The 24,776-nt window shown below is 36.5% G+C and overlaps 1 protein-coding gene across 3 annotated transcripts in view; it reads left to right on the plus strand.

The window, feature by feature from the left end:
- RNF217 (ring finger protein 217) overlaps positions 1–20,292 on the plus strand; it is a 56,083-nt gene extending 35,791 nt beyond the window's left edge. For 2 of the 3 annotated variants that reach the window (XM_052677684.1, XM_052677701.1), the window contains 5 exons: positions 2,216–2,380; positions 6,333–6,534; positions 14,321–14,392; positions 16,266–16,325; positions 17,472–20,292. In XM_052677684.1, the coding sequence (XP_052533644.1) occupies positions 2,216–2,380; positions 6,333–6,534; positions 14,321–14,392; positions 16,266–16,325; positions 17,472–17,599 (627 nt within the window). In that variant the 3' untranslated portion in view covers positions 17,600–20,292. Of the gene's footprint in view, positions 1–2,215; positions 2,381–6,332; positions 6,535–14,320; positions 14,393–16,265; positions 16,336–17,471 lie in introns of all 3 variants that reach the window. The other variant, XM_052677690.1, reaches the window with a different exon arrangement.
- The last annotated feature ends 4,484 nt before the right edge of the window (positions 20,293–24,776 follow it).

Here is a 24,776-nt window from a genome sequence, read left to right on the forward strand (position 1 = left end):
TAAGTGCAGTTTTCTTTTGTCAAGTATTTTAGTGTTTACTGTGGAAAAAATGCCACTCTGTCTTGCTATAACAAGCACAAAGTCATACTTGCACAGGATACAGGACATCAGAATTTACTTCTTCTATTTTTAAATTATATTGTCTTTGTCTGCTAGATATGAAGGAAAGAACTATGTGTTCTAGCACTTAAATACTCTTTTGTTTAAGAGGAATAATGACCAGTAAATGGTGACCAACTGAAATGTTAAAACATCTTGTAAAAAGAAGAAAATCTGTCTACATCTCAAGGTTGTCTTCCTTGTTCACACTTCAGCCATGCATACAGACGAATTCTGTATGTATTCGTATACATACAGACAAATACAGTATACAGACGAATACTGACGAATTCTGGAGGGGGAAATGCCATCTTAGATACAGTGAGAAAATTGTTGAATCTTTCGAGCATGAACTCACATTCTCGCACTTGCTGATCTGTAGATTTGGATTGACATAAAGAAGTAAGCAGAAGTGGTGCACAAAGCTGAGCAGCACATTGTACAGATGGTGATACTTTATCATATCAGATAAAGATAAAATACTTGGTTAAACAGTGCTACCCAGAAATATTTCACATCACACAAACGAGGCTGCACTCTCAGAAGCTGCTGCAATGCAGAAACATTTGTTTTCTGCAAGTAAAACTAAAGGCAACCGTTAAACAGTGGGTCAGTAGAGACATAAAAGTATACTAGCTAGAGCCATTGTATCAATTTGCATTTAAGTTTTTGCCTTTAATTTTTCACATTTAAAAAAAAAAGCCTATGCAGAAGAGGCTTAGGAAGAAGCATTAAGGGCTGCAGACAGCTTCATTTCCATCACTCATCATGAGATTAGATCAGCTTTGTATTAGCTTGCTGGTAGTAATGGATGTAATAACTGCATGTATGAACAATAATTCTGGCTGTGCTGCAGCGAACTACTTGAGGCAGATCAGAGTGCCAGCTTTGGCCTGAGAACAGAGCTGAGGTGGCAGGCAGCTGGTGTGTCTGAGCAGAGAACCTGGCGAGCTTGTGTCATGCCAGGACTTCCAGAATGTGTTCTGTGGGCTTTACCTGGGCCATACCCCAAGGGAGACCTTCCTTCCCTTACGTGTCTGTGGTGAGTTGGAGGCAGGAGACAGCTGCTGTGGCTGAGAAGCTGGTTTTGGTTAATTCCTCAGACCAGTCTGTGCATTGGAATAGAGTAGGGGCTGTGTTAGGCATGGACTGTGGATGGGCTGGTGGAAATGAGTGGTTGCATGAGGGTTGTGCCTTCCCCAGCTTTCCCCCACGTATTCATAGCCCCACTCAAATCACATGCTACCAAACACATCTGTAGTGGAGATGTTCCTGAAGCCTGGATGTGCACTGAATGTGGCTGTCTTCAGTCACTGTCCCGGTGTGTGGCCAGACTTAATGTGTGAGCACCTGTGTTGCTTAATGCTTTTACAAATACAGCTCCAGCAGCTTTTTACAAGTAATAGCCAAGCTCTAGAAGAAGGTGTGATGATTGTGTATTTGTTGTAATGATTCAAAACTAGGTGAGCAGGAAGAATAGATCCTCTATCAATGTAAAGAGCTTGGCTTACCTTTTCTGCCAATATTGTGGTTGTTAACAAGTGTGCTGTTTGGCACATGTTTGATCAGAGGTGTCTGGCATCAAAGTGGTGGTAGGGGCACTTGACTGGAAAGGAAAAGGGCCCTCACACTTGGCACCTTTTTCCCAGCCTGTTTCTAATAGAAGCTTCATAACCTATTCTGGGTTCTCCAGGTTCCTGCTAGCAGAGGATTGTGTTCTCTCTGGTAGAAGTCTAAGGGAGTGAAGGTTGTAGGAAGAATGAGATCCATCACAGTGAAAGTTAGCGGCTGATTTTTACCTGATGACAAGTGTGTTTGAGGCAACTGAATTATCTTGGAAAGCAAGCTACTCATTTGTCCTTTGCTTGACTGGAGCCTTTCCTGGGTTTTAATAATTCTTTTTTTTTTTTTTTTTTCTCTTTAAAAATAATTTTTAAAAAGAAATCAGTGTTGTGTTGCGTAACTTGTTGAATTTGTTTTTTAAGTGGGCATTGCAAAAAATGTTAGACCCTTATTGCTGGGCAGTTACTCTTTGACTAAGAGCAGCATTTTTAAAACACGCTTTCCAGTTGGGTCAGTGTATAGCTTGTAAATGTGTGTTTTCTCATTTGTACAGATCCAGTGTCCATCTTGCCAATTTGTCTGGTGTTTCAAGTGCCACTCTCCCTGGCATGAAGGTGTTAACTGCAAAGAGTACAAAAAGGGAGACAAGCTGTTGCGTCACTGGGCCAATGAGATTGAGCACGGGCAGAGGAATGCTCAGAAGTGTCCAAAATGCAAGGTAAGTTGCATTCTAGGGGTGCACAGATGTTAGCTTAAAACTGCTTAAATATTTATGCATTCTAAATATTTGTAGCTTCTATCCTAGGTTTGAAGCAAAATTCACACTTGCTGTGTAGATTCTTACCTTTGACCATTACAGAAAAATGGGTATTTTACTTACCAGTCCCTGAAACTGGTTTCACAGGCTCTTAACATCTAAAAGAAACATTAAAAAAATTTTTAGTCTCAACTTGTAACGAGTGTGTTAGTCTGAATTATTCATATAACAAAGCTTTAAATAAATATAAAATTTTAGCAAAGTATGATGCTGTTCATCAGGTTTTCCAGAGACCTTGGAAGAATTGCGTGAATTTGATGTTGGCGTAAAGCAGGAAGTACTTAAAGACAAGTAGGAGGCACTTTGAGTTTTGGCAAATCCAGAAGATCTTTAGGCCTGTGAAAGGACTGACATTTAGCCCTTTCTCATAAATACTTTCAACAGAATGAAGTGCAGTCTCACGTTCTAAAAATGTCATTTTCTGTCCTTCCAGGATAGATGCCTAGTCACTTGAATGAATTTGAACAACCCCCAGTGCCCTTGCCTCAGTTGCCCTCGACAAAGGTGTTTGTTATGGCTGTTCACTTTCTTTTTTCCTCAGCAGTTGTCTGCAGCTGCTGACAGTAAGAACTAAAAATCTGGAGATACTTAGTTGCACTTGGAACCTTGCTGTGTCTATAAGGGTATACTTCTCAATTTGCTAAGCTTCTTAATTTGATAATGGGAAAATAAACACGTGGTGCCATAGTTTGAAAGACTTTAAAGCACAAAGGAAAATTAGTAAAGCTGTGAAATCCGTGGTCATTTGTTCACCCTTTCTCTTACATGCACGTGACATTGAGTTTTAGCAACCTATTTGCTCAGATATGATAGGTTTGAGCCAGTTCTAAAAATGTTCAGTTTCTGGGAAGTCTTATAGTAACATTTCTTTTCTTTTCTTTTCTTTTTTTTTTTTTTTTTTTTTTTTTTTTTTTTTTTTTTTTTTTTTACAAACTTCCTTCTGGAGTGGACAGAAGTATCTTATTTTGGTTTTAATTCTTTGACCCGTGTCCAGATTGATTTTCTTGATGATGCATGTGTTGTTTCTATTGAAATAAGTTGTATGAAATAAAGGAGAAAATAATTGGTTACAAATTTGCAACAGTCAAAATTTTCAGAAAAGTAAAATAAATTGAGTGTTGAGTATTTGGTCTTTACTGTGAGACTAAAGCTAATGGAATCTAAAGACAGAAACTTTAGTAAGGTGGGTATTCTTTACTGAGCAGACTTCCAAAGCTATTGGTAACCTAGAAGATATAATTCTGATCAATGTCATAAATTGCGACAGTATTTCATGTGTATCTTCTGGATATACACTTCAGTGCATGTAAATATACAGACAAAACTTCTTTTTGCTAGCTATATCATGATTTTTATTTCTCCATGATTATCATGTCTGGGCATGCAGTTGAGAAAACAGGAGTACTCTATGGGTGGAGGGACTGTATATAGGTAAATCCTTAGGCAAGTATTCACATGTTTTTCAGTGTTTTTTTGGTAAGTGCTTTGAACATGTTTGATCCTTCATAACAGTGGCTGCTAGTACTCACGTTAAATGAGCTTAAGCCTGATTACTTTTCACGGTAGGTGGATGCAGCTTCAGCACACCTGATAGAAACAGCTTGTATTTTACTGATTCTCTTCAAGATATTCTTACAAAATAAAGCATTACATACAAAATACTTAAACGTTTTACATGTGAGTATAGTTAAGTATGCAAATAGTAGAAAGGGCTCCTTTTTTCCATATCTTAAATTGATTTTTGACACATTGCTTTTTTTTTTTTTTTTTTTTTTTTTTTTTAGAGATTTTTCTAAACTTGTTATATGCTGCTTGGAGATAGCACAGATCACTTCTCAGTTTCAGTTGAGGTTAATAACCATAGTCTATTTGACTATGGTTCAATGAATGTGGTTAATGTTTTTCATATAAAGCCTGAAAAGTAGGAGAAAGTCAAATTGACTTTTTAAAAAAGCACCATGTGTAACTTCAAAAATTAACTGGTATAGCTGAGTAGATTTTCTTCCAGTTTACTTTAAGTGCTTAAAAGTGAGAGCTTTGAAGTCCAAGCGGATTATAAAGCTCATCAGCAATGGTGTTTTCTCAGGTACTTGTGAAAAACAAGGAACCTGTCATGCAGGTAAATGAATGATAGGAACAAATAAAATCATGTTGGGCTTCTTCAGAATAGAGGGGGATGATTGTATAGTCAGCCTACTGGCATCCCTTCTATTGGATGAAATCTACTTTCCACCAGGGTGTGACTTTTTATAGCACAGTCAGTTTTTGTGAATGCCTTTCCTGTTTTATTCATAAAAGAAGTATTTGAAAGTGCAGAAATCTTGAGATTGCCTTCATTGGCACAGTCATGTTGGCACACCTGTCTGGAATGACTTCTGACTACATCAGCCCTGCAGTCTTTTGCTGAAAGAAGTGCCAGTAGAAAATGTCAGCTTGTTACCTATGTAGAGTACCAGTTTCAGTAGCAGTTGAGGTGGAAGAAATTTCTCAGATTCTAGGTGAAGCTTGATCAGTACCACTGTTGACCCTCTGAGGAATGTCAGATACCCCAGAAGCTGCAAACTTCTCTTGAGGTTAGAGGCTTCAGTTGCACCTGAGCTTTCATCACCTGTGGTGCTTGCAGGGCCATTAAGTGGTGATGTCTATACCTATACCTCTCTGCAAAATAAATATGGGTTGATATGGATAAGAAATTGAGGAATCATCACGAGTTTCAGCAAGAAAGATATAAGGAGTGAAGACTGTTCCTGGGGAGGGTCTGGAACAAGTAATAGTCTTTGAGCAGCATACCCGTACCAGCTGAGACAAGGCTTGAACCAATCTGATCTGCCTTTGAAGTGCTGAGCTAGGGATTAAAATACATAACCTCTGGTTACTTCCAACCACAGTTACTGTGAAATTTTATTTTATTTTATTTCTTGCATTATGGAGCCTGTGTGTGGGGTGGTGCTATTTATCCATTCTGTGAGATAGGAAAAACTTGTTTACCACCACCCCATTAGCAATGATTTTAGTTGGCAAGATTAAGAAGAGATGCAGTCTAGGGGAAGATGTCTCATTCTATCACATTATGTGCTGCAACAATGATTACACAGTTACTTCTAAGTTTCTCGGAACTATTAACTGAAATTGAATCCTTTAAATGTGTGCTAAGTAAGTAAATGCAGAAGAGTATATGGAGGTAAAGAAATAGTAAATAAGGTACTTCATGCAGAAAATGATTGGAAAAGTAGAAGCAGAGCGTAGGCAAATCACCTTAATGCTATGCTGTGGGCATTGTAAAAGTTTATCATATTTTTTCATAGTTTTTTTGGAATCTTTCTTTTAAACACTTAAAGACAAAACCAGTGAACAAGAAAAGACAACATCCCGTGCTTTCCAAGTCCCTCTTTCTACAGCAAAGCCTTTGTGGTGCTTATTACAAAATGCTAAATCAATTTGTGGTAGTAATGAGAAACAGTGGGGCCACAGGTGCCGTGAGAGGGGAAACCCATCTATGGAGGGGTCATACAGAGTTCATAACTATATTTACTGTGCTGCTTTCTTTTCTAATAAAATTTGATGCTAATTTGTCTACTTGAATAATAAAAACAAGTTTTCATCTTAAGTAAAGGCAAGGATCTTCTGAGATCCTTGGTTGTTTAAATGAAGGGGAAGACTGACGTAGGAAGTCATTTCTTTCGTAAAAGCCTGGAAACAGCTGTAACTCATGTTTGATCTGAAGCATACCTTAAAAAAACATAGTTGTCTTAGCACATCTGCTGTATGTGGGCTGCGTTGGAGCATTGCTTGCTTTCCTCCACTTCTGGGGTTAAAAATAATCTTTTTTTTTTTTTTCCTTCTGCTCCTAAAGATCCACATCCAGAGAACAGAAGGGTGTGACCACATGACCTGTTCCCAGTGTAACACTAATTTCTGTTACCGCTGTGGGGAGAGATACCGCCAGCTCCGTTTCTTTGGAGATCACACATCAAACCTCAGTATCTTTGGATGCAAATACCGCTACCTCCCCGAGAGACCACACTTGAGGAGATTAGTGCGAGGCTCTGTCTGTGGTAAGTGGATAAATGCACTTTGTAGAGAGTGGCATAAAGAGGTGACTGAGGCAGGTGGGGTATCAGTATCTTAAAGGTATGTGTGTATGGATAGGTTTAAAGTGGAGGATGGGCAGCTTCTTTTTTAGCTATGTAAAAAATGATTTACGAAGTATATTAGAATACATTTGGAGTCACTTTCATGAGCATGGATTAGTATGGATTATGTGTGATTAACTAGTGTGTCCTATTTTGGTTGCTTGCGTTTCCTAACCTTTTTTCATAGTATTTAAGCAAACTGTAAATCTACACAAGCAAACTGACAAGAAAATGTCTCACCATAGGGTAGCCTTAAAGAATAACTTTGATTCTATTGAAAATTCAGTTTGCTTCTGATTACATTGTAGTGACTTCAGATACCTAAATAGACCTTCTGACACGTTGCAGCTGTGAAACTGCCACGCTGTAATTTCACATGAAGATCTTTCAATGAAACAACTTGGTTCAGTTTTACCTTGAAATTTCATGTTTCTATTTTCTCATATTGTTGTACAGCTACCTCTGTCAGTCTGTATTTCTGTCTGCCGATGTGCAAATCAAGAAGCATTTGCTCAAGCATGCTGTGAAAGCAATGCCAGGTCATGTAGCAGCAGAAACAGATCCGTTGGATAAGTTGACTGTAGTCAAACAAAGGCAATAGCACAAGGTTTGACTGATGCAGTGGAGTCTGGCATCTCAGTTATATGTCTAGATTGGAGTGTGCCTGTACGACACTTGGGATGATTGTTCCCAAAAATGGATTCATGTACTGAACTGAGGGGTACCTGAGCTGTCAAGTGGGAACAGAGGAAAGAAGGAAGCATCTGAAATCCTAAATTTTCCACTAAACTTTTCAGGTCTTTTCTGAAGGGGTTGGACTCGATGATCTCTGGAGGTCCATTCCAACCCCTATAATTCTGTGATTCTGTGATTCAAGTTTTGTTCCTTGCTATCAGCTGATGACTAGCTTATTAGTTTGGTCATCAGTAGCTCTTCTAATAGAAAGTAGATCTCTATGATTTCAGTAACAGAAAGATATGAGACAATCAATATGTATTTGTAGGGCCTTATGTCATTCTAAAACCATACAGGAGAAATGAGTAAGAGCAGGAATTTTTTTAGATGAACCTCTGATTGAAAGGTTTGTCTGAATAAAGCATCCTTTGGATTTGAACCTGACTGTGTTTTGATAACCAAAGCACTCAAGCTTATTCTCCTTATGTGTGTATATAGGAGGACACTTAGCTGTTGGCTTTGGGTCTGAAAAAAAGATTGAACTTAAAATGCAACTATGTAATTTAATTTATCTCAAGGGAATATTGTGATTATTTTTTTTTTTAAAGGTAGTCTTGATTTGGTTTGAACTAGTGCACTTGTCTGAACTTACATAAGCACAAGAAAAATAAATTCTTAGCTTATTTGTTATCTTATATATGCATTAACTTGAGTAATTGTAGTTAGTTTGTGTCATGTAAAGCTACCTGTAACATGATAGGAAATAGTTCTATTAGGTGTTGAAAGCTGGAGACCTATTAATGAAAGTGGGACATCACAGTGGGTGAATTAAGGCACAGGAATTGGAAGAAAACTGAAATTCAGCTCAGATGAGAAAATGCTTTCAGTTTACAAGTTAGCTTATGTCAAATATAGAGGTAAAGGCAAGAGTCTGAATGTATGGAAGCAGATCTGTGGTAAAAACTGACCAAAATATGTTCCAGTGAAAATACTAGGTGACTTCCATTTTAGAGTAGTGCAAGGGTTGACACTAGACTCATAGGCCTGGTAAGAAGAATTTGCTGATCTGCAAAGTTGTTGAAGAAAACTAAGAAACCTGCAGTGTATTTATAATGAATGTCAGTAAGTAATTCAGACCCCATTCGTCTGACTTCTGAAACTTGTAAGGTTTTTGAGCAAACTTTGTAAGAGAGAATTCAAGATGCAGAAATAAATAGGAAAATGGATAAAAATTCAAAACGATTGGATATTTTCACTGTTGCATTTTCTAGAGTGAAATTCCAGCACATGAGAAGTACTATTAAAGATTAAAGACAATGCTGGCACTACAGCATGTAGGTATAAACTGTTCGTGAATAAATGTAGGCTTAAAATTCAAGGGCTATTTTTAAGTAGTTCACAATGTTTCAAAAAAACTTTCAGTAAAAGCAACCACAATATAAGCTGCTTTGCTGTGATAGCAAGGGACTGAGTTCAGGGACATCGCGTTCTTTGCCATCCACGTGTAGAATTATGGGTAATGTTATCCCAAGATTAAACTTGTTTTGTTTGATGCAGATAAAAACATAAACAAGTATTTTGGAATGGAAATTATATGGAAATTATATTACCAAACATTACATGATGTCTTAATTTTTCCAATGCCTTATACATAAAACAAGCAGTTGACTTTTTTTTTTTAATGAATATGCATAATGCTAATTTTGAAATTATTTTCTCCTCTTTCTTGTTATGTTTTTTGTTTTAGGAAATAGTAATACTTATCATTTCTCTTTCAAAAAGAAACAACTACTACTGGTTTAAAAGAGAATTAGTTTATATGCAAACGGTAACATGGAGGTAGTAATGAAATGCGGAAGTACATGTAATAGTTAAAATTCAGTAGTAAAAATGTGTATGTTCATAATTATAAAAGTATGCATAGAGAAGGCATAAGATATTTTGCTTTCATTTCTCTTTTTTAAGTATGCTTGTGGTTTGCCTTGACTAGTAAGCCAAAAAAGATTACTGAAGCTCAAATCCTCAGTCCAGATTTCTCCAGGGGTTTGTTTCCTGCGCTGTCATTGAGTTATTTCCTACAGCAATGTTCATCACTTTAATAGAGCTGAACCTGCCAGGAAATGTATTTGTTGGCTGTGACTTTTAGCTTTGCTTGTTAACACCGAAATCCACAATGATTCAAAGAATTCTACATTGATATTCATGACCTTAAATCCTTCTGTCATCTCTAGCTGGACTTGTAGCTCTAAATGTAAATACATTCAGTCTTTGTCATTAGGTGTTACGGTGCAAGACTGAGCTCTGACTGTTACGAGAGTCAGCAGAAAGAGGAGGCTGTAGCAGAGAAGCAGGCCATTAAAACAGGTCTCTTAATTTTAGTAGCATGTAGAATAATTAAAAAAAAAAAAAAAAAAAAAATTGATTTAGTGTAGTGAGATGTCACTACTAGCTACTTAGCTACTTGGCTAAGTAGTGGAAATTGAGAGAACACTGTCTTCGCTGCCAGTAGGAGACATAATGTGTTGCTAGGTGCTTTTCCTGATGCATTTTGTTCTCTTACTATGGAGAAGAAATACTTATTTAAGTAAACGTGGTGATTTTGTAGTCTGAACAGATAAGCTTCTTTGGCTTGTTTCTACTAAATCTGGGTAGGTGTAGTCCATAGAAAGGGAAGAACATTTCTTAGCAGATTGGCATGCTGTCATTTTCTGTTGAGCAGTAAATGTTTGTCACAGACTGTTCTGTAATAAAAATAAGGGGAAAATATTTATGGCAGCATAAATTTCAACATTTTTCATTGACACGGTAAAAGAAAGGCATGACATTCAGAGGGACCTCGACAGGCTTGAAAAATGGACCCGGGTGAACCTGATGAGGTTCAACACGGTGAAGTGCAGAGTTTTGCACTTGGACTGGAGGAATCCCAGGCATCCATACAGACTGGAAGGTCCTTGAGAGCAGCCCTGTGTAGAGGGACTTGAGAGTCTTGATAGACCCTCTTCTCTGCTCTTGTGAGACCCCATCTAGAATGCTGCATCCAAGTGTGGAGCCCCTAGTACAAAAAAGACAGGGAGGTATTGGAGAGGGTCAAGAGGACAGCTGCAAAGATGATCAGGGGACTGGAGTACCTTCCCTACGAAGACAGGCTGAGGGAGCTGGGCTTGTTTAGTCCGGGGAAATGAAGGCTGCATGGTGACCTCATTGCAGCCTTTCAATACTTACAGGGAACCTACGAACAGGAGGGGAATCACTCTTTGGAAGGGTTGACAACTGCAGGATAAGGGAAAATGGTTTTAAGTTGAGGGAGGGGAGACTTAGGTTGGATGTCAGAGGGAAGTTCTTTACAGAGAGAGTGGTGAGGTGCTGGAACAGGCTGCCCAGAGAAGTTGTGGATCCCCCATCCCTGGAGGTGTTGGAGGCCAGATTAGATGGGGCCCTGGCCAGCCTGGTCTAGTAGTAAATGAAGAGGTTGATGGCCTTGCAAGTGGCAAGGGGGTTGGAGATTCATGATCCTTGAGGTCCTTTCCCTTCCTGGCCATTCTGTAATTCTGTGAAAACAAATGGTTTTGTAAAGGTGAAACCAGAAGAAAATATTCTGGGAGCAGAAATGATTGCTTTTTCTTGATGTCACTTCTCTCCCCACCTTAGCCAGATATGACAAATTAGAGAGGTGGCAATGACCAAGCTGCATGAAGTTGAACAAAATCAAATATATTCTGTACCTGAGAAGGGGCAACCCTGGCTATACATACAGACTGGGGAATGAAGCACTGGAGATCTTTAGAGGAACTTTGTCCTGTAGCCAGTACTAAAAGATGAAGTTGCTAGGACTGCAAGGATGGAAAGCTGATCTACAGATTTCATCCTCATGCTAATTATATTCCTTTTGGTTCAGTTGTTGGAAGCAGAATGTTTGATTGCAACTTGAGTTAGTGATGAATTGATTTGTGTTGATTTGGTTATTGACCACAGGAAGGAAAAACAACATTTAGCTGTCTTACATTTAAGGTGCCATTTAAGTGCCACTTGAATTGGGTGAATCATGTTCAGAATCGATTGCTACATGCTTACTACATGGATGCACAAAAAGACAAGATGTAATTAAACAAGAAATTCTGTGCGTGGTGAGTAGTGTCTCAAACAGGATTTTGAAAGCAGCACATTTTTATATCTGATTGACACGTACTGCTGTCCCAACATGGAGTGCAAGATGCACTTTGTGCATAGTTTTGAGCACTGTGGAAGGAAGCATGCATTTTGAGGATCCAGTCTTCATTATCAACTTCACAGTTGCTTTGACTTGTACAAAGTCGCCTATGCGCGTTTGACTGGACTTCTTAAAGAGATGCAAACTTGTATTAGCATTTAAACTATGTAGATGTGACTCTTCAGATTTGTAAGTAGACACTTGTAATGTCTACTTAATTATATATACACAAATAGACTATGTTTCCATATCCTAAGTGACTGAATTTGTTTTCTAAAGCTAGTATATGAATTTCTTAGAATGACGAAGAATTCTTTAATGAGATTTGTAAATATTAACTCCCCTCAAAAACAAACAAACAAAACAAAACAAAAAAAAAAAAAAAAAAAACCCACAGCCAAACCAAAGTTATGCAAAAAAATGCTTAGGGAAATAATTTTTCCCTTTTTTGTAGAAGAATCAGATTCTGTATATCAAAACTAATGAAACTTCTCCAAAACATTTGCAAATATGGTTACTACTTTACTACAAATAACTAAATCTTCACATTGAGTAAGTCTGTAGAGAAATTGTCTGCTATTATTTTGGTTAGAATTTAAAAAAATTTTTTTTAGCCTTTTACTGGCAACAATGTATGCAATTATCCTTAAAAACTAACTTTGGGCATTACCAGAAATGACTATCATAACCTGGACAGGCAGTCAAAGGTTTTATTCTACTCTTGGACGAGGTTTACATTTGCTAGTGATCTTGGAGCTAGCAGGAATAGGACAACAAATTACTGTGTCATGACTCTCTCTCTGAGCCTCCTAGTCCTACACATGGTAATGAATGGTATATGTCAAACTGCATTTGAATAGAAAGCAATTTAGACATAGAAAACAGTATTTTATGTATTTGTTTTATGCCATCTTAATAGAAGATTATTTGAGTAAAAGATAGATATCTGCTGCTTTGCAGTGATTGGTGATGTTTATACTCCTAGCCTTTAGTGATTTGTGTGTCTTGTTTACCTTATGTTAACTTGTTCTTTTATCTTTACCTTTGTAAAAAATAAAATTAAGGACTTAAATGCAATAGATATCTAAGTAGAAAAAGATTTTTGTTTCATTTTTGAAGTTTAACCTTTAGGAAGAACGCATTGATAAATAAAGGGGGATAGAGCTAGTGAACTGGTTGTCCCATGATGATGAAAGGTCTCTATCCTGTAAGATCTTGTAACTAATAAACTACACAGTACTCAGTTTCATATTCACAGGCAGAAGGGCAAAGACAAACATTCATGCTTTATTGCTGCTTTAAGTTAGTTTGTCAAATGTAAATACGCAAGTTCTTAAACTGAATTAGCTTTGAAAACATTCTTTATGTGGCAAAGAAGTCACTCTGTTTTAAAAAAAACAAACAGCTTAACCATTCTGCAGATTCTGTTGGTGTGTACTTTATCACCAATTCAGTAGATTAAGTTTAGTAGTTTTGTACCAAACATGCCACAATCTTTTAACATTCAAATTACATGACTTAGCACATAGAAAGCTTATAATCAAAACAGAATTCTGTAAGCTTTACCAGAGCTTTAACAATTTTGAAGTAATCTTTAAGATTGTTTTTGTCATTTTTTTTTTCTTGAGGTTTTTACATCACTCTACATTCCTTCCTGTACTTGAATAACTTATTTAAGGCAATGACAACTTCTGTGTTTACAGAATGCAGTGCAGTGGAATCTCAGGAAGGTCTGCCATTAGGGTGCCTAGCAACTAGAGTAATACCAACAGTACTTGCCAACTTTTTCTTCTAGGAATTAATGTTTCCTACTCACAACACTCCTGTGAAATTTAAAAGCTATCAAAAGAAAAGCATGAAAGGGACTGATTCATTTAACCACTGCAAATGCTTCCAAAATATCTCATTTTTCCTTTCTGCTGCCCAAATTAGTGGCTAAGGTTATGGAGAGATTTACATCATTGTTGAATGAAGTAATCCATTTATTGAAATCTGATACAAGTGGCTTGAGAGAGGGAAGGGCAGAGAAGAGAGAGATAATAAACTCACTTTTCCTCTCATTCGAGAAGTAATCTTTCAAACATATGCTTAATGTAGAGAATTGCTTAATTTCAAATCCGTGTTGAAACAGCTGGTACATTAGTAAGCATGCCTACCCTGCTGTGTTTTCACACTTCTGAGGTGACTGACTGCTTTGAAATAGCTATCCAGCCAACTCAGTGAGAGATTCTGCTGTTCAGTTTAAAGTATTAAACACAAGAAAAATAATTTGGATTCAAAGTTCAGCTTTGGCTTAGGTGTTTCAGAGGGTATCCTGCCTTGCTTCCCTGCAGTTCTACAGATTATAAACTCAAGTTATGTAAACATGCTTCTTTTGTACAGCTTTTTAAAGTCTGCAAAAACATCTGTAGAAACCAGCTGATCTCATCACCTTGAGCCAATCTAAGCTCTTAAAGATGTTGGTTTGCTTGGCTTCTTTCTGGGGTTGTTGTACTGTAGGATGTTGGAGGTGCCAGAGGATAGTAACTTGATATCCATCATGTTCCTGTCACATTGCCTAAGGGATTCCAGAATAGAAATAAATGCAAGTTAACTGTTAATGTACAAAATGAGCTGTACTCAGTCGTAGTGGGTGGAGAGAGCAGAGAAAAATAGAGATAACTCCTGTCTGAATTTGTACAGTGACTTTACAAATAGGGATTGTAGCAAGTATAAAAAATAATAAACTGGCTCTTGTGAGAGGTCAGATATACAAATATTTGTGGATTACTCAAAGGGGAAAAATAGAATGCTTAATTTGAATTGTTCATGAATTATCTGTTTCAGCTGGAAAGCTACTCATCACACCCCTAATACTGATTCTGGGACTGGCACTGGGAGCCGTAGCTGTTGTAGTAGGTAAGAATAATATAAATGATTGGGTCTGATTTTGCAGTGACTTTCTGTATGACTTTAGCATCTCGGTAGGTTTATTTCTAAGAGACAGTCTCAGATCAGACAGACATTTCTTAGATACATTTCTATTATGAAGCACATGCAATTTTTTAAATGGCTTGTCTTTAGAATCTTTTTCTTCCTTGCATTTCATGCCTATTGGCTTTATTTCATATTTTGCAATTATTTGGTTAAGGCTTTTTTGAAACTATGTCTTTAATATAGTTAAAATACCAAAAGGGCTTGAGCAGTCTAACTTGTGCCCTCCCTTTCGCCACCTCAGTGGATCACAGTTCTAATATCTTGGCCACATGCATGGCAAAATTTTGGAGGCGCCAGCTTCCTATAGCTTCCTTTGCTATAGTCCCAGTATCCCTCCATCTTGATGATGAAACAACAATAAGAAGAAAAAAAAAAGCAGTGAATTAGGCTGAGTCAATCTCAGTCTGATTTAATGCGTAGACTGCCAAACTGAATTCCATCACAAAAAGATGAACCATAAACTAATGTGATATGGCTTCAAAGCTCTGTTAATGTGGTTGTATTTATTGCGAGTACAGTTATTCTAGCAACTGTACTCTTTGCCCTGTTTTAGTAATTTCTGCTTTAGAAATAAGCCATAAAAATATTATTTTGCCAATACTTCTAAAGCCAGTAAAGTGTACTTTGCTCTAGTGATCTGAGATAATAAGTGCTGGGGAGAAAAATAAAAATGCCTTAAAAATTATATTACTGCAAAACTGTTCTAATGCGATAGCAGTAATACCCCGTCTGCTGTTAAAGTCCCATCCTGGGCATAGCCAGATAAGAGACAATCAGGAAAAGCAGCTTGAGTAGTCCAAAAATATTATTTATAAGAAAGTTTTGGTTTTGAGGTGATTGCAACAATATTTACGGCCAACACAACTGTTAAAGTAATCTCAATATCGTACTTAACCATTTTACGCCAGTTACAAGGTGGTTCAGCAAAACAAGGACATTGCAAAAGTAGCCTTTTGCAATTTGTTATTACTGTAGTGGTGTTTGGGAAGTAAATCTGCACATTTTCATTCTGCTGGTGGTAAGAGAAAGGAGGAGGTACTTTTTTTTGAGAGAGAGAGAGAAAGAGAGAGTACATCTAACAGACAATTTTCTTACATGAATAAATCTACGTTTTGGGATTTTTATAAATTTGTTCAATCATTTACAGCTTCTTTTTCTCAAAAGGCTTCTTAAAAACAAATAGATCATTGTCTGGGCAAGGATAAACATTTGGTGTTACTTCTCAATAGATAAGGACATTTGAAAAACAAAAATTATATGTTATAGATATTTTTATTTTTGTATATAATATATGTAAATATATAAAAATGTAAAGCTTTTGTTGCATGTTATAATGGCTCAATTAAAGATTAAGAGAATTTTTAGAATTGGTAGTCTGCTGAAGAAGATATGAACCCTGAATTAAGTATGTTAAGTAGATATTTCTTAGCTTTTAGATTTGCATGTTACGTGTTTATTGAAGCAAGATTGTATTTAGGTCTGAGAATTTCCAAAGTACTGTTAAAAGTTTTTCATTTGTATCTTATACAAAATAAAGCTTGGCTCAGGAATTAATTTGTCAGAGATGGGAGAGGGGTTAGCAGGAATTTTGTTGTAATCTAAGCAAGAGAAAGTATAACTTAACTGATTGCCAAAGAGACTGTTGCAGGCTAGGTTTTATCTGCTTGTCCAAATTCCTCCTCTAAACTTTCTTGAGATATACAGAGCTGTGTCTTAATACTCTCCACATATAAAGAAAGAACACGTTGCTTTTTTTTTTTTTTATGCCTTTTTTCTTATTTTCTTATTTTGACAGGTTTATTTGTGTTTCCTATCTATTGCCTTTGTAAAAAGCAGAGGAAGAGGTCACGGACAGGTATGCCCTGGTAAGGATGGGCCATACTCACTGAACTGAGCTGGTCCTGCAAAGGACTATACACGGTTTGTGCAACAGAGCAATACAGTGCTGGTAACGGCATCACAGCCATCGCCCTGGAAGAAGAGTGGGGGATCTCCTGCATCTTCTCTCAGCTGAAACACTACTGCAGACCAGAAAGCCTCTTTGCTCTGGTGCACTCTGAACAGGATGGGTCCCCTGACTGCTGCTTTTAAAATATTTTTTCTATTATTACTTTGAAGGGGTATTTTTGAAAGATTTAAGTCTAAGTTCCTGAACTAGACAATCAAAGTCTGTATTTTAGCCACAACTCTACTACCGATTTGGCCTGTGAAGAAATCATGTAACTGCTAACATGTTCCGTTTAACTTCTGTGTTCGCCTTTAAGGGGGAAATGCTTAGGAGTGTTTGGACTCTTACTGTGTACTGAGCATACTACTTTTGGTATTAAATACTACTTCTGTAAATAACTTCCATCACACAGCATTCTGTTCAGCATACCAAAATCCCATCACATGCCAGAATATGACAGCTGGTTATCTTCTGAGTTGTCCTACTAGAGAGCAAGAGTTCAGATTGCGTTTGTGCAGCATGGATTGCCACAGCCAAATAACAGTGCCTCAGAACTATTCTTACTATTATTGAAACTTCATGATACTTACAAATATGCTGGTTGGGTTTCCTTTTGTATTTAATTTTTGGAAGTCCATTAATATTGATTAGAAATTGGCGTTTGCCAGATGAGTAGAGCATTTTGAACCTTTCTCAGTACAAGAAAAGATTTCAAGGGTTTAGATAACAAGAAGTAACTTGAGACAAAACAGGCCATTGATATCCACTGAAATGTGACACAGAACATAGAAGGAAATGAATTTGAAGAGAAGCTGGAGACCTGTTCTTCTGTTCTGAACTAGCATATAGTACATAGTCTACACACTAGGGTGTGTGCAAGATTGACTTAATGAAATCCTATAACCTAAATGGCATGTACATTTGCTTTGTAAGTAGCCTACGTAAGTCTTAGAGCATCCACTGGCGTTTCATGAAGAAGATGTATGAATTCTGGTTAAAGGAAGTAATCGTTAATTATTAGGAGACCATTTCATTCTTATTCTCTACTTCCAGTGTCACTGTTCCTGGTGTGTAACAGATCTGAAGAGAATAACAATCCATGGCCTTTATTCCTGAGCTTCAGAGTACCTCTGTTCGTCACTGGACTTCTTTCTCATCACATCACTACAAGGGCAATGTAATTTGGAGTTGAGACTCAGTTTTTCATTTTTAGTTATAATCCAAATGTATCGTACAAATACAACTTAAAAGAAAATAATGAAGTTGTGTTAACAGTGATACACCAAAGTAAGAAAATTAGAAAAATACCTACTTACATTAAAAAGAGCTGTGATCTTGAAGATTAGATTTGTAGTGTGAAGGTACTTTTTGAATGTTTGAAGACACATATGTGTATATATAGGTGCATATTTATGTGGGAGAGGGGAAAGGGAGATAATCAGTGCCCTAAGTCTACAGACTTCAAAATTAACACTCAGAAATAGTGTATCTTTTGAGAGGGTTTACTTTGTACCTCCTTCTCCGAAAGTTATTACACCTGAATCTAGTTGTAACTTTTAAGTAAACAGTCCACTTCCCTGCCAACATAATACTCCGTTGTTATAAGATACTCACTCTGACTTCAAAGCCTCAGTGGAAGAACTGATGAATTCTGTTTATTTGGAAACACAAATATCAGTTGACCATAGTTGGCTAGTATGTGTCTTTTCAGACAGCTTCTGGTTTTGTTTCCTTGTTATTTTTTTTCCTCTTGTTGAAACCGTGAACACAAGCATACTGTAACAGTCAGCAGTACTTAATTTTTTGTTTGAATTTAAGGGCGTGTTGACCCTGTTGTCCTGTCAGTTGAAATAGTACCTTTGTAAGATGTGTTAATTAAGCTGGGAAGCAATGACATTTAGAAGTAAAGTTCAAATACTATTCTCAATGCAAATGCGCCTGCTAATTAGATTTCTTCTTCTGTAACACATCACTTTTCTAGTTCTGTTTTATCTGCAGGTTGGAAACTGCCTTAAAATCAAGTCTTGGTTTTGAGTGTTTTCTGAGGCCATACATATCAGTTGTCTTTGGCTTACTCAGGGATTCTTATTCCTTTGTTTAAATGTCAAATAATGAAAATATTTTTGTATTATTTAGAAAATTTCAGACCTCAGAGAGTGAGAGATGCATTTATATATATAAATAGATTTCATTTTGCAATACAGTCTGTAATACCATGTCAAACTATTCCACTTGAGAATGTTTTAGTACTTGAGATTATCTGTAACTATACAGTGTGTTAATTTCCTTTCTTTTCCTGTTTCCTTATAAACTATGTGAGATACTCCTGCAGTTGTCTTAGCTGTATTTTCTCTTCTGTTCACTATTTTCAGTTTCTGAGTTCAGTAAGATCTGAAATTAAAATGCTAGAATAATGAGCATAAAGGGAAGAAATAGATCTGCATTTATTTTACTTTCAAGAAGAATGTTATCTGTGTGGAGGGAAAAGCATACATCTCAACTCCTACATTATAATTTCATTCAGACCATTTGGATTTTATCAGAACAGATTAAATGAAAGTGGTTCTTCATTTTTTTTTTTACATGCAGCAAAACTAGGCATATTTGACCATTTTAAGATGAGAGAGTCCAATCTCCATTTCTCTGTAGAGAAAAAGGTAGGAATGACAATATTTGCTTTTCTCTGTAGATAAGGAAAAAAAATGCAGGAGCCAGGCAGAGTAAGAATACTGAAGTCTTTCTATCCATATAAAAATATGGCCATTTGAATAATATGTAACAAACAATTTTTCATTAACATTATATAGTACAGCCAGTTGAAATGTAAAATCTAACCCAGTAACTTCATCCATTGAAATGTAAATTTCACACAGCTATTCTCATTATAGGAAATGTTACATTACATCAAAGTCATGTCATTTATTTTACAGTCATTAATTTTTTTAAGGAAATTGGGTGAACTGTGTAAGAAATGTAAAAGATGTTCTTCTTTCAGGACCTAATGATATTTTGGCTTTTTTAACTGTGCTCTTAAGTCTGAAACCATCAGACTCTTCTATTACATCTTCATTAGCAGGAAATATCATCAGACAGTCTGATTAACCTGCTAAGGTGGATGTTGCTATATGCCGAGTATCCACATTGCATTCACTGTATTCAGGATTATTTATTCTTCTAAGAATTGCTTGCTCATCAGTATCTGTATTCAGATTAAGTGCTTAAATCTGTTCTAAGTGAGCTGAATTTCTAAGCTGTCTGGAAATCTTTATGTTAATGTATTGAGGCTCTTTTGCACTTGATCAGAGCTGCATGCCCTGCAGAGGCTCCAGGCTGAGCAGAGCTTTGCTGGCTTCTGCTTGGGCAGGTCTCTGGGTTGTGCCAGTTGCAAGAGACTGCTTGCAATTCAGGCTGAAGCTGCTTTTTCACTTTGACCTGTCATCTCTCCCTGAATTTGAATAACCTGGATGGAGGTGCACAGCTTCAGCAGTGCTGGCCTTTGCTGCAGCATGGGGCCTTTGTGGACTTCTTTGCTATCTTTTTAGGACCTGTCAGTAATTATACCCACTACAGCTAAAATGTCTGTCTTGATCTTGGTCTTCAGATGAGACTGAAGTAACAAGAGTTGTTCTAGTATTGTGTCACTCTACACTTTCATGTATTTCATGTCTTCAAGTTAGCTCCTGTTTCCAGATCAGCTGTTTTCAGGTTAGTATGGCATAGTTAGAGCTGCTAGAACCCTTCACAGTTTCCAGTTATGCCTTCAAACTGGCCACTCCAGGTATGTGCTCTATATGCTGAGTAAGTCTGTATAGCCAAATAAATGCCTTTTTTTTTTTTTTTTTTTTTTTTTTTTTTTTTTTTTTTTTTTTTTTTTGTGCAGATCTATTGAGTTCTGGTTTTGGTTTTTCATTCTTTTTTTATTTTTTTTCTTCCTCCTTTTGCTCCATGCTGCTTTTCTGCTTTTGAGATTTTATTAACTGGGTCAAGTTTCAGGGCTCTTAACCATGTCTGTGGCAAGGTCTTTTTTTTGCCTGCTGTGGACTTTGTGAGTGTAGTTGTATATTGAAAGAGCTCACTCAGAATACGTAACTGGAAAATAATTGTATGGTTGTTTTTTGTAAATATATTTGACATTGAGAGTAGGAAACTGGGTTGGATAGAAGTGAGTGTCAGAAGTGCAGTTTGGAGTAGCCCTGTGCTCTGAAAGACCCATCAATTTTAGTTCTGCACAAAAAAAAAAGTTTTCAATTCTTACCACCTTCACAAGCAGTCTACTCGTAATCTTTCAGATGTCATTAAAATACAGTGCACTTTGATCTTTTGTCTTTGGGGCAGTGCAAATGTATATGAAAGGGAGTATTTTTTGTTGTTGTTGTTGTTACTACTGCTTACTTCATAACTCTTCCTGGTATGATAACTTTTTTTATTATTTACATATATTTATTGGTTTTGACCAATGTAAAGTTGTACTTATTAAAAATATTAATTAGCCTGTGTGACATTCAGTGGTATGTAGAAAGAACAATAATTCTGTGATAGATTACAAATTCTCCAGTGATAGAATGGTTTCTCTTGCCTTTTAGATCTGAGAAACCGTTTCATGATCAGTAGCCAAACAATTTGCCATGCAGACAATGAGTTTTTTTTTGTTGTTGTTGTTTTTTTTTAATTTGTGGTAAATTTAAATTTAATTTAAGTTGTGGTAGTTTTGTTCCTGAGCAGACATTGCATCAGTCATAATTCTTGGTATGATAATTACAGTATGGTGCCAAGTTGTACAGGAGAACTATGGATTACTGTTATTTTATAATCTATATTCACCTCTGTTTGTTTTGCTAGTGAAAGGAATTATACAGAAGGAAACTAGAGAGAGAATCTCTTCGTATCTTCTAATTTTGTAGCGGGTCTGCTCCTGAAATCAGCCTTAGCCCTTTTAAATCAGGGAATTTGTACGCATTTTATGCCAGCACAGTATTGGGCCAAAATTCTTTGGTATTCCAAAATACTGAGAAGTATGTTAACAGCCATAATTGACAACCATTATGCAGCTACTTGAAAATTTGATTTATTTCTGAAATGCAAAAGGAATCATAAAGGAAGATTGTCCAAATAGCATTCTTACTAAAGCAATTAGTCAGGGAATGAATGTAAGTTTTTAATACGAGAGGGATCTTAATGATTTGACTTACCAGTAATGTTAAAAACAATGTCCACAGAAAGTGTTAAATAACCTATTTTAAAATTCCAACAAATGTAAGCATGGTATACGAATTGGAGTTACAGCTGTTTAATGTTTTTCAGGCTTAATGCATAAACTTAAGAAGGCACATGTATTTAAAAAGTAACACTGCTGGTATATTTGCTAGCTTTTTGTACTACTACTGCATGAAAGAAACAACTGAGCCTTGATTCAGCTGCAAAACTAGCAGTGTGGTCACTGCTGACGCTGGCACATTGCTACAGTTATTTGTGTTTTATTTTTAATTAAAAAAGCAAGCTACCCAATGTGGATTGTTTCAGTTACTTGAGAGTGTAACTTCCTTGCTGTTTCTTCCATACTCTGTGCCTATGGGTTTAGGATCTGTACTTGTTCTCCAGTAAGGAACAGAGTGCTTATTCCTTTAGTGCAACTAATCACTGATGCTCTTAGCCTGATGTTGAAATGACATAGAGAAATGAATGAAACCAGTGCATGCTTGATTTCAATGCTTCAATTTCATGCTTGATTTTGATGATGACTTATATCAGGCTTTAATTAGTTATTTTGTTTAATTAGTTATTCCCTAGTTTAAAAAAAAAAAAAAAAAACAAGAAAAAGCACATAAATTTCTAAGAGTAATTCAAATTGTTCATTTCTCAATACCTTTAATTTAAAAACAGGTGTTATAGTAATTAATCTGAGAATGCATATCTGTGTGGAAGAAGTTGTGTTTGGAGCTTAGTTGACTCATCAAAACATGAAAGGTAGATCTGAACTGTGTTGTATGGATTGAAGTCCAGAGAGGAGAAAGCTATGTAAAAACTGTTTGGTTTTAGTATAAAATGGATTTTGCACATACTTGCTTGAACTTGTTGCATGCTTGCCCCATTCAGTGTTTTATCTTGCTGAAAACTTGACAAACTTAAAACAGTATTGTTGCAATTTTATTCTTCTGTTACTGAACATGATATTACTAATACAGTGCCACGTTTACCTCATTTTTAGAATGAAAATCTACTCACAGAATCCAAACAAGCTTTTCATGTATTTTAAATCTGTTTTGTAAAAACACTGATGCAGTCAAGAAATATTTTTCTTTCATGTCTTAAGATGAGGTATTAGGCAACATGTCTTCAACATGAGGGTGGTCAAACCCTGGAACAGGCTTCTTTGAGAGGTGGCTGATGATCTGTGCCTGTTCAAGGGATTTGGACAATGCCTTCAACAACATGATGTATGTTTTGGTTAGCTCTGAAACAATCAGGAATTGGGATTCTGAAGGTTCCTTCCAACTGAACTTTTCTATTCTTATGCAGGTTGTGGATAAGGAGATCAGTTTTTACTCATGTACTACCTTTTGCATAAAAATGCAATATGAAGAGTTCTTTGGTATCAATTTACATTATGCTGTTTCATGTCCTGAAATTACAAGAACAGGTGTAGATTTTTCCATATCACTGTTTACCAATCTCATAATAAAATGTTTACCATATTTCCATTAATTATACACTTGATTTCTAACTCCTTTTCCTTTCAGATTTTATAATCTGAAACTGACTTCTGGAAATAGTTGAAGACAAAATTGCATCTTAGGAAATGATCACATTAGATTTTGCTGAGCTATATTGAGAAAAGATTATTGTATTTATTCAAATGCAAACTACCAAAGTCTCTTCTTCATGACTTTTAATATTGCATTTTTTTTCCAATTGGGCTGCATTTTGTTACAGAACTAACCATCTGAGTCTAAATAACTCTTTAGGATATATGTTGAAAATTATTTAAGTTGAAAATTATCTTGCCTGTGGTTGAGATGAGAATTAGTGCTGGTTGCTGAGAAAATATCTTCTGTGCTTCTGAGAAGGCTGTCAAAGCTGAACTTCATCTTAGTTTTTCAATGAGTTGATGAGAAGTTTTCTCCTTTTCCCATTTCTTTCTCTATTTTAGTGTCAAGAATTCCCCTTAAGTTTAATGTGAGTAATGGGATGCAAGGTTAGACAAGTGGCAGGTCATCCTTTTTAGTTTAGCTGTTTCTGGCAGATGAAGAATGCTAGACAAAATTCAGTTTCATTAATAAAGAAACCTCTAATTCCACATTTGAGCTGCATAAAATCTATGTGCATTAGCGGTTAGAACTTTCTGCATGACTGAGAGTAAGCCTATAAAAGCTGGAGGCAGGCAATATCACTTGAATTCCGGTATTGTGTGTTTTATATAATGAGAAATTTTAAATGTGTAAGTGCCTTATTGCTTGAAACAAATGAAAAGCGTTCTCCACTTTCCCACAGTAGAGCGATATCTGTTACGTATTTCTGTTAAGTAGTCAGTCCTACACACAGGTTGTTAAGCTGGACTAAATACTGGCTTGCTCAAAAGGTGGACGAACATTGTTAGTGAGCAAGTTATTGTTTCAAGAGTGACGTTAACTTGACATGCTTATTGTAATTCTACTCATCTTCATCTCATTTCAGTTTTTTCTAACTCTCTATTCATCTTCAGACTTTACAGAAATGCATCTTATATGTGTTGTCAGAATGAGTTTGGTCTTCCAGCATAATCAGCTAGGCATCTTCAACTACTAAAAGAATATACTTCTCTTCAGAAATAAGAATTCAACTGAATTTTTAGGACAGGCTACAGTTGTAGTATGTACACCTTCAGTCTTCAAGGCTTGTGAAGATGGAAGTACTGAGGAGCATGGAGCACAGGGGTGCACTGTGGGTGGTTTGGGATTCAGAGCAGTTTAACAGGATTTCAGTGAGATCCAATTTGAGCTAACGTATCCCATTAATACAAACTGGTATTCATCTGGGGTAGGAACCTTGATGGTTTTGTCCATCTGAGTGGATAGTGCATCCTAGTGAAGTAACTCTGGGATCTCTGTTTTGGCCTTTACTTCAAGGGGAGATATATGATCTGCAAAAATACCATTCATTTCTCCATCTTTGGAAACCTTTCCAATGGATACTGTGGAGTTATTGGAGATACTGTCCCAGGGAACGGGGCAGCTTTTAGCTTCTGTGAGTTAGATTTTTGTAATGGACTTTTCATTGCTAGCATTGCTCCCTCTTCTTTTGTCCGTATATTTGGAATCAGGTGCCAAGAAAAGCTTTATTAAAAAATTTCAATTATATGAACTCTTAGGGGAAAAAAATGGA

Source organism: Tympanuchus pallidicinctus, unplaced genomic scaffold (assembly GCF_026119805.1).
Source record: "Tympanuchus pallidicinctus isolate F22 unplaced genomic scaffold, pur_lepc_1.0 scaffold1, whole genome shotgun sequence".
NCBI classification, from domain to species: domain Eukaryota; kingdom Metazoa; phylum Chordata; class Aves; order Galliformes; family Phasianidae; genus Tympanuchus; species Tympanuchus pallidicinctus.